Below are 13,162 nucleotides of genomic sequence, written 5' to 3' on the forward strand. Positions count from 1 at the left end.
TACTATGACGACCTCCCCCAGCTCCTTTGAGTTTCCATCAAAACTGACTTTCTCACTGACGTCTAACCTTACTACCCCATTTATCTGGCTACTCCAGCTCTTTAGTTGCAGCATGCAGGATCTTTAGTTGTGGCATGTGGGATCTAGTTCCCCGACCCAGGGCCCCCTGCACTGGGAGCTCAGAGTCTCAACCACTGGATCACAAGGGCAGTCCCCTTACCGCCGTATGTAAAATAACAACTTGACTCCTCCCTCACCCGAGCACTCCTACTTTCCTCATCCTCCTCTAGCTTTCCTTTTTCTGTACCCGATCAGCTAGTGACACACTGCATAAATTACTTCTTTATTTGCTTTTATGTGTAGAAGTAATTAAGGGGGGGTTGCTGTGTGGTGGGGGAAGAAGCGGGTAGTAAAGGAGGAGGAGGAGGCAGGATTATCCACTGAGGGAGAAGACAAACACTCCCTAGAGCGGAACATGCCATGTGGCTTTCTGAGACTTAAAAGAAAGCATCTCCTGTCTACAAAGCCTGATCTTTCCAGTCTGACAGCATGATGGGGCAGGGGAGGCCATACCCTCACAGAAAACATGGCTTCGGGAGGCCTCGTTAAAGCGGTCAGTGGGGAAGGACGTCAAGTTCACGCTGGCCATCACCAGGGTGACAGAAGCCACAGCCTCAGCTGGCTGGCCCTCTATAAACCTTTCCCACGTGAGATGGCTAAAACATGCTGCTCCACATGCAGAAAACAAGAGTGCCTGTCCTTAAGGAATGTACACTGACGTTACTGAATATCTACGATGTGCTGGGCACTCACTCACCAGTGAAAACCAGCCTAGGTCTTAGATCCATTTGGGAATTGTACCCAAATCTATTGATTCAGGCTGACACTCTTTTTACAATAACATGGCTCATGCCTCTGTGGTGCTGGGTGGGGGAAGAGGTTGGGGAGTAGAATTGCATCATGTGGGGTCTTCCTCCGTTGCAGCGCATGGACCCTCTAGCTGTGTCGTGCTGGTGCCAGAGCGGGTAGCCTCAGTGGTTGTGGCACACGGGCTTAGTTGCCCGTGGCAGTAGGATCTTTCCAGATGACAGACTGAACCCATGTCCTCTGCACTGGCAGGCGGGTTATCAGAAGAGTCCCTACGACTCTAGTTCTCCATCCAGCCAAATGGCTCTTAGTCATCAGCCCCAAATATCAGGATTAACCAGTAGTAGTTATTGGGTGATTACAATGTGCCCAGGGTGAAACCAACAAATCCAGGGCCTGTCTCACCAGAGAAATATGCTTGACAAACTTGAGTTTTTTACAAGGGCCAAAACTCATGAGTGATCATTCCAGCCAGAGAATGGGCAGCAGGAGGCTAGTTATTTCATTGAACCCCAATAGAGAGACTCCTACAGCCTCCCTCAGTAGCCTGTAACTGCCTGGAACCATTACCTGGACTGTGTAATGATCTTCCACCTAGCCTCCCTGCTGCCTTTTGCCTAGAGCACATCTTCTAAATTGCTTTAAGGGAGATCTTCCTAAAGCTCACATTTGATCACATCATTTGTCTGCACAAACTTCTGATGGTTCCTCCCTGAATACAGGATGAGGGTACACAAGGCTTCCCAAGCTGATTTTCTGTCTGCCTTTCTAACCTCAAAATCTCCCCCTGTACCCTTTGGTGATTTAGTTGCTCAGTCACGTCTGACTCCTGCAATGCCATGGACTGTAGCCCACCAGGCTCCTCTGTCCATGGGATTTCGCAGGCAAGAATACTGGAGTGGATTGCCATTTCCTTCTCCAGAGGATCTTCCCAACCCAGGTTTAGAACCTGGGTCTTCTGCATTGCAGGTGGATTATTTACCCTGCCCACTACCATCTTCCATAATTATGTATATGCAACATAATTATGTTGAAACAATGTACACCCTGCATGTGTATGGTGTTGACCTTCACCAGCCAATGAATGCCCTTTTACCCATTCTCAGCCTATTCAGAACTCTCTCCTCCTTCAGGCACAGCTCAAACAGGACTCCTCCAGTGAAGAATGGCCCATTCTTCTTGGGCCTCTTTCACACCAGTGAAGTTTGCAAAATACACTATAAAAACTGAATGTCTCAACAGTGAAAACATTTTTATCCATAATTTTTTTGGAAAAAAAATCCAAATTACTAACTAGTGATGGCAGCTAAATCACTTTATCAACCAGAGCTAAAAACCGTTATCAAAGACTCACTGAGTCACCAGTTTTAATGGAGAACCTGCTCATTCAATATAGGGCTCATTTAGCAGGAACATATATCTGAAACTTTGCCATTGATCAGTGGATGTTTTAATGGCAAAGAACAAGATCACATTAAAATATTAATGCTACTGACCGTAGCTTTGCCATTTTAGTGTAGCTCTTATGGAAAATGCAGTATATCATTTCCAACATTAGAGTAATATCACGAAAGATATTTGCTGGATATTGAATTTGTTGCTTACTTGAAAATTTCAAGGCAAAATGAATCCCTTTTACATGAAGCCCATCTTCTCATTATGTATTTCTGAGTGGATAATAAGATCAAATTAAAATTAAACTCTGTTTTCATTTCTCAAATTACACTGTCACAATTATAAATTTTTCTAATACTGGCTCTGAATTGAAAATAGACTTTGAAAAATCCTTCCTTTCCTAGAGTAGGATTGACATATATACACTGCTGCTGCTACTACATGACTGCTGCTAAGTCGCTTCAGTCGTGTCTGACTCTGTGCGACCCCATAGACGGCAGCCCAGCAGGCTCCCCTGTTCCTGGGATTCTCCAGGCTCAAGAACACTGGAGTGGGCTGCCATTTCCTTCTCCAATGCATGAAAGTGAAAAGTGAAAGGGAAGTCGCTCAGTCGTGTCTGACTCTTAGCGACCCCATGGACTGCAGCCTATCAGGCTCCTCCATCCATGGGATTTTCCAGGCAAGAGTATTGGAGTGGGGTGCCATTGCCTTCTCCATATATATACACTACCATGTATAAAATAGCTAGTGGGAAGCTGCTGTATAGCACAGGGAGCTCAGCTTGGTGCTCTGTGATGACCTAGAGGGGTGGGATAGGGGATGGTTAAGAGGGAGGCTCAAGAGGGAGGGTGTAGATACATATACACACACACATACATATACATATGGCTGATTCACACTGTTGTACAGCAGAAACTAACAATTTCTGTTAGCAAAGCAATTCTGTGTGTGTGTGTGTTCACAGTCACGTTCGACTCTTTGTGACCCCGTAGACTGTAGCCCACCAGGGTCCTCTGTCCATGGGATTTCGCGGGCAAGAATACTGGAGTGGGTTGCCATTTCCTTTTCTATAAAGCAATTATACTTCAATAAAAGTAAATAAATACAATCTTTAAAAAAAAAAAAAAGAAAAATCCTTCCTCTCTTTAAAATCAAACTTGAATGCTAATCATGTCTCTGGTCTTTGTCACAACCTTGTAGCCAATTTTCAAATTCTGCTAATTCTCAGTTCAGTCACTCAGTCGTGTCTGACTCTTCGCGACCTCATGAACTGCAGCATATCAGGCTTCCCTGTCCATCCTCAACTCCTGGAGCTTGTTCAAATCCATGTCCATTGAGTAGGTGATGCCATCCAACCATCTCATTCTCTGTCATTCCCTTCTCCTCCTGCCTTCAATCTTTCCCAGTATCAGGGTCTTTTCCAATGAGTCAGTTCTTTGCATCAGGTGGCCAAAGTATCGGAGCTTCAGCTTCAGCATCAGTCCTTCCAATGAATATACAGGGTCAATTTCCTTTAGGATTGACTGGTTTGATCTCCTTGCTGTCCAAGGGCCTCTCCAGAGTCTTCTCCAGCACCAAAGTTCAAAAGCATCAATTCTTCAGCACTCAGCTTTCTTTATGGTCCAACTCTCACATCCATACATGACTACTGGAAAAACCGTAGCCTTGACTAGATGGACCTTTGTTGGCAAAGTAATGTCTCTGCTTTTTAATATGCTATCTAGGTTGGTCACAGCTCTTCTTCCACAGAGCAAGTATCTTTTAATTTCACGGCTGCAGTCACCGTCTGCAGTGATTTTGGAACCCAGGAAAAAGTCTGTCACTGTTTCCATTGTTTCCCCATCTAATTGCTACAAAGTGATGGGACTGGATGCCATCATCCTAGTTTTCTGAATGTTGAATTTTAAGCCAACTTTTTCACTTGCCTCTTTCACTTTCATCAAGAGGCTCCTCAGCTCCTCTTCACTTTCTGTCATAAGGGTGGTGTCATCGTAGTCTGAGGTTATTGATATTTCTCCTGGCAGTCTTGATTCCAGCTTGTGCTTCATCCAATCCAGCATCTCGAGTGATGTACTCTGCATATAAATTAAATAAGTAGGGCGACCGTATACAGTCTTGACATACTCCTTTCCCAATCTGGAACCAGTCCATTGTTCCATGTCCAGTTCTAACTGTTGCTTCTTGACCTGCATACAGATTTCTCAGGAGGCAGGTCAGGTGGTCTGGTATTCCCATCTCTTGAAGAATTTTCTACAGTTTGTTGTGACCCACACCGTCAAACGCTTTGGTGTAGTCAATAAAGCAGAAGTGGATGTTTCTCTGGAACTTTCTTGCTTTTTCTATGATCCAACAGATACTAAAGGAGTCATGTGCATGTGTGTGAGCATGCATGCTCAGTCACTGAGTCGTGTCCAACTCTTTGACACTATGGACTGTAGCCTACCAGGTACTCTGTCCATGGGATTCTCCAGACAAGAATACCAGAGTGGGTTGCCATTTTCTACTCTAGGGGATCTTCCCCACCCATAGATTAAACACATGTCTCAAACTCAGGGATCAAACCCTGCATTGGTAGGGGAATTCTTTACTACTGAGCCACCTGGGAAGATCAAAGGAGACACAGTAAGACACAACTGCCCGTGCTCACGAAGCTTGTCGCTGAACGGAGAAGTCACTAAAAGAGCCAGAATAAATGCCAAAGAAATATTAATAACCACTCTAAGAGAGGTCTCAGAGAAAAAATATCTTATAATTTGAGAAATCAGGAAACACTTTATAGAAGAGATTATATTTGAGGGGTAAATAACATTAAGAAGGTAAAACGGTGGGAAGACAGAGCCACTGAGCACAGAAAGTGTATAATGGTAGGAAAACATTTATTTTCTGAACTGGTATAAAAAGGACTTATGGGGACAATTCTTTCTGTTGAGAAGCCATTTTGATAAGGACTGTAGGGGGAAATATCTGAGTCTACAGGGCAGATGCTGAGCAGAACTACTTTGTGTGAGGCAAGAAGGATTTGCTTGTTGCTCCAGAGATGGAAAGTGAAGGACATGAAATAAGCACTAAAAGATGGTGTTTTTCAACTAAATGAAAACTAACCAAGGAGAATAATTGGCAGACAAACCTAGAAAACAAGATATGAAGAAATTTCTCTGTTTTTCTGGGAAGTCCAACTGTTTCTCATAGTGTTCCTGTATGCTTGTCAAGTTACCTATTTTTTTTTTTAATTTAATAAAACAACAACATTATCAAAAGGCAGCCATTGCTCAGCTCACAAACTAATGTTGTTGAAAATGGATAGCAGTCCCCTTCTTCCCTGGCTTGAAGTCACACATGGTCTAAGGAAAAAAAAATCTAAATTCCACATATTGTTGACAGATATCCCCATGTACCTACTACACCAATCCTAAACACTGGAAATTCAATTAAGTGGCTGATAAGAGACAGCTTATTCAGTTGCAACTCAGTTTGGAGGCAGTCTTATCAAAGCCAAATCCCTGTCTACATAAAATATGGTGCCTCTGAGTTTAGGCTTTATTGGCTGAGTGCTGCATAAATGCAATAAAAGCTTATGATAGTCTGTTTTCCTTGCAATAAATATCCACTTTAGCAAATTGGAAGGTAGAGGGAAACTGGGTTCTAAAAAACATAAATATCTATAACCCAGAATTCAGAGTAGGCACTGGCTCGGGTTCAACAGTGCTGGAGTAGCCCATTATAGCTGTCTTACGAGTCTTCGGACTTCTGAGAAGGGTCCTTATCAAAAGAGGCTGGCTGGGCAGCCTGCAGAATGGAAAGGTCAAGGGCAGTTCAGTGCTGGAGGTCATACTTCCTGTCCTCTGTTCCCTTCACATCTTTGCTTGGACAGTTACTCTGAGAAGCTTACGCTGATAGGTTTGTAAAGGCCCAATGACAACCTGAAAGACTATAAAACCTGTTTGCTTTCTTAACACAAAGGTAAAAATGAATCATTCTTGAAATGTAATTAATGGCCTTGCTGCTGCTGCTAAGTCGATTCAGTGTCCGACTGTGCAACCCCATAGACAGCAGCCCACCAGGCTCCCCTGTCCCTGGGATTCTCCAGGCAAGAACACTGGAGTGGGTTGCCATTTCCTTCTCCAATTCAGGAAAGTGAAAAGTGAAAGTGAAGTCGCTCAGCCATGTCCGACTCTTCGAGACCCCATGGAATGCAGCCCACCAGGCTCCTCCGTCCATGGGATTTTCCAGGCAAGAGTACTGGAGTGGGGTGCCATTGCCTTCTCCATTAATGGCCTTGAGAGTAAGTAAACCCTTGAGATCTCTCACAAGCTTGGGCTGACCTCTCTGACTGCAGAAGGATGACCACTTGCAGAGATGCAAGAGGCCGATGAGCTGTCATATGCACAAAACACACACACTATATCACACACACACACGTCTTTCCCACACACATATAGTAGGAACTTTTCATCATCCAGGAAAATGATGATTAAAAAAAAAAAAGTTAGCCCACCTATATCTGGAAGTAACGATGGTTAAACTAGTCTCTGGGCAGAGGTATTTTTTTTTTAGTTAATTTTTTATTGGAGTATAGTGGCTTCGTGGTTCAAATAGTAAAGAATCTGCCTGCAATGTGGGAGACCTAGGTTCAGTCCCTGGGTTGGAAGGATCCTCTGGAGGAGGGCATGGCAACCTACTCCAGTATTCTTGCCTGGAGAATCCCCATAGACAGAGGAGCCCGGTGGGCTATAGGCCATGGGGTTGCAGAGAGTCAGACACGACTGAGCAACTAAGCACAGCACGGCACATAGTCGCTTAACAATGTTGCATTAGATTCTTCTGTACAGTAAAATGAATTAGTTGTAGGTATGCACATGTATAGCCGATTCCTTTTGGACTTTCTCCCCGTTCAGGTCACCGCAGTGCATCAATGGATGAATGGATAAAAGGGATTTGATATTTACATACAATGAATATTATTCAGCCATGTAAAGGAATGAAATGGGGTCATTTATAGAGACATGGATGGACCAAGAGAATGTTATACAGACTGAAGTCAGAAAGAGAAAAAAAAATATCGTATATTAACACATATATGTGCATAGAGGTGTTATTTATCTTTTCTTCAGCAGAAAGACAATGAAAAGCTGCCCTTCAGGCACAACTGGTTTTAATGGAAAAAGAGGTCAGCCAGTGGGAGACATGGATTCCTTACCTCCTCTCCTGCCTCAACGTCTCGGACTGCACGCAGCAAGAGGTGGGGCCCGTTGAACACAATCGAACAGTTGGGGTCACAGCTGTGATTGAGCAAAGACATACTGGCGAAAAGGAAAAAAAAAAAAGGAGAATACTGTGGCTCAGTAGACAGAATCAAACATCTAAATTTAACAACTATAATGGCAAAAGACACTTTAATTTAGGGGCAGGGGGACAGGTAGGGTTGACAGTGTACCAGGGATTGAGTCCTCTCAGGGCACTAGCCTACTTCCCATGAAGTGAAAGGCTCCCTGGATGAAAGCTCATTAGGGAAATTTGTTAATAAACTTTAGGGGATGGGGAGGTGGCTGTCTCATTAGGTGCCAGCTACTAAGGCGGCCCAGCATGAATATGGGGGAAAACGAACTGCCTTGCAAAGGAAAAATTTCTGAGGTAAAGGGATACCTTATTTACTTCTGAGCTAAGTAGGAAGCAGCCAAAATACCCCTGAGCTTCCCACTCGGGATCACATTTGTTGAACTCCTTCGGTGGAACTGCCAACTTCACTAGAACACACGCAACCATGTTGCAGAATAATTAGAAGTACTTCCTCTTCAACAGAATGTTGAGATTATCTCACTACTAAGACCCCCATGCACTCCAGGCCATGGCCAAGTCATTTCATTACCTTGGAGGAATATCTTTTACTTTCGGGAAAGGGAATGTATTTAAGCTGCCACATTTGATAATAATTAGAAATAACTCTAAGTGGACATTCACTATGTAGAGAGCACCTTCTTAGCCCACGAGCATGTTGATCAAATTTCATCATCACAATAATCTTACGAGAGTCATTTATTGATCCATACCATAGACCTGTGGTTTATAACACATGAGAAATAAGAAGCTGACTTCTCAGATTCACAGTTAATTATAAGAAAGACCCTCTTTGTATTTGGATGTTAATAGCCTGAAAACAAAATGAAATTCAGAGTGCTCGTTGAAGGGGACTCTAGCAGCTCGGCGATACAGATCACCTGGGTGAGAGCTGGAGAGAGCTCTTTGGGAGACCAGAGCCTAAGAGCGTTCCACCTCATGGAGCATTGGGGTTCAGAGTAAGGTGAAGGTCAGGTGAAGTCGCTCAGTCATGTCCGACTCTTTGCGACCCCACGGACTGTAGCCTACCAGGCTCTTCCGTCCATGGGATTTTCCAGGCAAGAGTACTGGAGTGGGTGGCCATTTCCTTCTCCAGAGGATCTTCCAGACCCAGGGATCGAAGCCAGGTCTACCGCACTGTAGGCAGACGCTTTACCGTCTGAGCCACCAGGGGTTCAGAGTAGGCAGAGCCAAAAGACAAAATGGACCCAACTGGTGCATTATAGCAAGTTTGGTGTAATAATCATATGATCAGCCCAGAAGGCTAGGGAATAAGATCAGGGCAGGGTGGTTTACTAGCACCCACAATTTTTTTTTTTAATGTTTGTGGGGTTTTTTTTTTTCCTTTTTGGTCATGCCCTGTAGCATGTGGGATCCTAGTTCCCTGACCAGTGATCAAACCCACACCCTCTGCGCTGGAAGCACACAGCCTTAACCACTGAACCACAGGGCACTCCTCAACACAATTCCCAACAAGAATTTAGGTCTGAGGTCTGCCTCTCCATTAATAGCATAGAACATAACGTGGGGTTATAAAACTGTTTTCTTTAAAATTCACATTTTCCATTTTTCTTGTAATTTATCATTAAGTTTCAAGCTTGGCTCTCAAACCAGCTGCAGGTAATAGCCTTTCTAACTACTTTTAAAAGGTTGGGGAGCTGGGTGGGAATTAAAGAGGCTTCTTCCAGTAAATGAAATAGCATCCACCCTACCTAGGATACAGGCCAACACCAACTTCCTGCATCTCTGCATTACAGATGGTGAAAGAGTTGCAGATCACCTGTAAAAACAAGAGGGAAACAGTCAGGATTACCTGTCACCTAAGAAACCTAAGAAACCTCATAAGGCAAAAGAACAAAAATTGTCAAAATAAAATGCAAGAGCCTTTTAGTATTTGCTTTGGGAAGACTCAAGCCAAACACGGATACTCTGCCATTTGTAAAAGAACATGTCTGGGACATACTTTCCTTAAGTTTGAGAACTGATGACGTACGGATAATCTTTAAAAACAATGTTTTTCTGTCAATATCACGGTGACACAACAAAAAGGTCATGATATGATGCATGAAAATCTAAATAGTATGTAGCATATAAAGAAGGCTGAGTGCTGAAGAACTGATGCTTTTGAATTGTGGTGCTGGAGAAGACTCTTGAGAGGCCCTTGGACAGCAAGGAGATCAAGCCAGTCAATCCTAAAGGAAATCAACCCGGAATAGTCATTGGAAGGACTGATGCTGAAGCTGAAGCTCCAATACTTTGGCCACCTGATGCGAAGAACTGACTCATTGGAAAAGACTCTGATGCTGGGAAAGAATGAGGGCCGGAGGAGAAGGGGATGACAGGATGAGATGGTTGGATAGCATCATTAATTCATTGGACATAAGTTTGAGGAAACTCTGGGAGATAGTGAAAGACAAGGAAGCCTGGTGTGCTGCAGCCCATGGGGTCACAAAGAGCTGGACACGACTTAGTGACTGAACAACAATGCAGTGTGTGATCCCGTTCTTTAAATATACACACAGACACACATACATATATTTATGTGTGTATATATATATATATATAAAATTTGTATACATTTAAAAAAGAACTTTGGGTGGTTAAATGCAGAAATATCAACAACATCAAATATCAACATCAAAAACAACCACCACCACCACCACCACCACAAAACCCTCAGGCTTAAACCAGCACAATCTAATCCTCTCCATCAAGTATTCAAAATTCAGAATAAATAATCTATTTATTGAGAACAAAGTCTCATCTCATCATGTTAGATTTTTCATGCAAACAAACTGCCTATAGTTTCCAAATGCCACTGTGTATCTGGGGAATAACAGCAACTTGTCTTTTATTCCTACAAAGGGTGAAGTACATCCTGAGTAAGTCTGCGATCCAAGCTGATGACCAACCATATGAGCACAGGAAGTAATTCAATCAGGCTATGTACGGCACTGACTTGGCACATGGAACCCCACACTGAGTATACAGCACAGTCCTGTATCCCATGAGGCGATGGGGCAAAAGAAATAAAACATGCAATCATTGCACTTGGGGAATTTAAAACCTATGGAAGGGCATACGGGACCATGGAAAGAGCAGTGGACTTAGAAAATCTAGGGCCTGGCCATAAATCCTGCCTCAGGGAGGTATTAGGGATAGAACAAGAAAGAAAAAAATAAAAATTTCTGCCTTCATGGAGCTTAAGTACTAGCAGGGAAGATATGAATATTTGATAGAAAAATGACACATGTGGATAAATGCTAAGAAAGAAATAAAGGGCAGAAAAAGGTGTTCAGGAAAGTTCTTTAGGACAATTAAGCAGAAATCTGAAGGAACTCTGGAAATGAACATGTGTGTATCTAGGTGATGATGGTTCATGTCACAGCAAGTGCAAAGGCCCTGAGGTGGGAATGCTCTCGGGTACATGGCCAAAGCAGAGTAGGTAAGAAGAAGCGGGGTGGGATATGAGATCAGAGAGGTAGCTAGATCATATAGGGACTTATAGCTAGGCCTGGATTTTACTGTAAATGAGACAGAAAGCCACTGTGTTTATTCTGACCAAGGAGTGACTGGATCTGGTTTCTGTTTTGAAAGGATCACCCTGGCTGTTCTGTAGTGAATGGCTATAGAAACTCACAACTGGAAGTAGAGGAAACAGTTAGGAGACCAAGCCAAGAGCCCAGGCAAGAGATGATGGTGGCATGGAGGCTGGTAGCTGTAGAAATGGGGAGGAGTGGGTGGTACTGCTGATGGATTGCTTATGGAGATGAAAAGAGCCAAGGATGATGTTCAAGTATGGAGCCTGAACAAGACTGCCATCGCCATATCTGTGAAGAAGACTGTGAAAGGAGCCAGGTTTGGTTACTGGAGTTGGGAGGAAGTCCAGTGGCTTTGTTTTAGTGATGCTAAACTTGAAGTGACCTATTAGACATCAAGCCAAGACTAAGAATCAGCAGTTGGGGTTCAGGGGAACAGTTAGGGCTAGACACTGACACTCAGGACAAAACAGAACAAAACCCATCAAGAAGAAGACAGAAAAGGCCACCACAGACTTGAGATGAACCAGTGTCTACCAATGGATCTGGTTTGTTGTTATAAAGTTTCTGCAAAGGAAAAAGCAGAAATAGGAATTTCTCTAAGTCAGCTTTACGTGAAAGAACATAAAGTATGAAAAAGCATTCAGTCCTTTTAGTCTCTTTCACTGTTCCAAAGAGCTCTTAGATGAAATCTAGTGCAACCTATCATGATTTGGCATTTTTCCTCTACAAGTCTGATAAAACTGCAGTTTTAAGTCAGGAAATAAATTGGTGTACATATACATACTTTAGACACACACTCATTAAATTGCTTTAAGGGCATCTGTTTCATATTAAGCTGCAACAGTATACTGCCTATACATATTTATTCATAAAATGGATGTTAAAAATACAGGACAAAAGATCCTGTGCTTTGTTTTTGAAACTTCATAAATATTTTTAAATGGGTATGAATCTTTTAGGGGGAAATATACATTAGAACATCTATTTTAAATGTATAATCAGGACTTTACCTAAAACAATTCACCAATGAAAAGCCAGGTCAAACAAATCTAATTTACTAACTTTTGAATCAAACCAAAATTAAAAATTTTTTCTGAACTATAAGGAAACTGAAGGTTTTTTCCCAAAATAGGCATTCTGATGGAATTTTTAAAAAGGACAAGCTAACAAGGGGAAATATCAACTTGGCTCTCTCTTACTTCAGGAAACTCTTACTGATCCCAAGACTTAGCTGACTTTTACTTATCTCTTTAGCAGCATTTATCGCACTGAATCATTTATCCATTTACTTGACACAACTAGATCATAAAATACTCAGAGGGTGCTGATAGAGTTTCATTCACCACTGCATCTCCCTGCCTAGCACAGTCCTGGCACATGGAAGACACTAAGAAACATTTTTTTCCAATAGATGGTTGTTTGGGTGTAGACCTTAGCGTGCCCAGAGAGTCATTATCCAAATAGGGTATGAGAAGATGCCAGAAACAAATCAAAAGTATCCTGTGGGTGTGAAGAAGGGGAGATGGATGTAATTCTGTACCATGAAAAAGAATAAGTAGAAGTTAACCTTCCATCTCTCTTGTCCTTAGGCATCCAACTTTTATATTTTCTGCTTATATTTCTTTGCCCATTCTTTCTCTTTATTCCAGCTCACTTTTGTCTTGTCCTCTTTTCTTTCAGTTCAGTGAAGGGGAAGGCAGTAGTATTCATCAGAGGAGCATTAAGGACTTGTTTAATTCTCTGCTTAAAATGCCAGAGGTCCAGTACACTGAGCACAAAATACGTATTTGGAAAATGAATGAACCAGTGAATAGATAGGTGATGGTCCTTCACTTTCCCTTTCACTTCTCTTCCATCTTTTCTTTTTATTGTTTATTTTCTTCCCTTCTTTTCCTATTTTCACTATTATCAATCTGTCACCATCTCTCATTCTGTCCCACTCCACAATATAAGTAGGACTGTTTTAAAGTTTTATTTAACAAATTCTTAACAAGTCCCTCATTTGTATTCTGAGAGGTGTTATG

At 42.5% G+C, this 13,162-nt stretch overlaps 1 protein-coding gene across 3 annotated transcripts in view; it reads right to left on the reverse strand.

Moving 5' to 3' along the window:
• SMYD3 (SET and MYND domain containing 3) overlaps positions 1–13,162 on the reverse strand; it is a 749,543-nt gene that overhangs the window by 161,015 nt on the left and 575,366 nt on the right. For all 3 annotated transcript variants that reach the window (XM_070385373.1, XM_005893388.2, XM_005893387.2), the window contains 2 exons: positions 9,309–9,376; positions 7,460–7,562 (listed from right to left, as the gene is read on the reverse strand). In XM_070385373.1, the coding sequence (XP_070241474.1) occupies positions 7,460–7,562; positions 9,309–9,340 (135 nt within the window). In that variant the 5' untranslated portion in view covers positions 9,341–9,376. The remainder of the gene's footprint in view (positions 1–7,459; positions 7,563–9,308; positions 9,377–13,162) is intronic.

This window comes from Bos mutus, chromosome 16 (assembly GCF_027580195.1).
Source record: "Bos mutus isolate GX-2022 chromosome 16, NWIPB_WYAK_1.1, whole genome shotgun sequence".
Classification (NCBI taxonomy): domain Eukaryota; kingdom Metazoa; phylum Chordata; class Mammalia; order Artiodactyla; family Bovidae; genus Bos; species Bos mutus.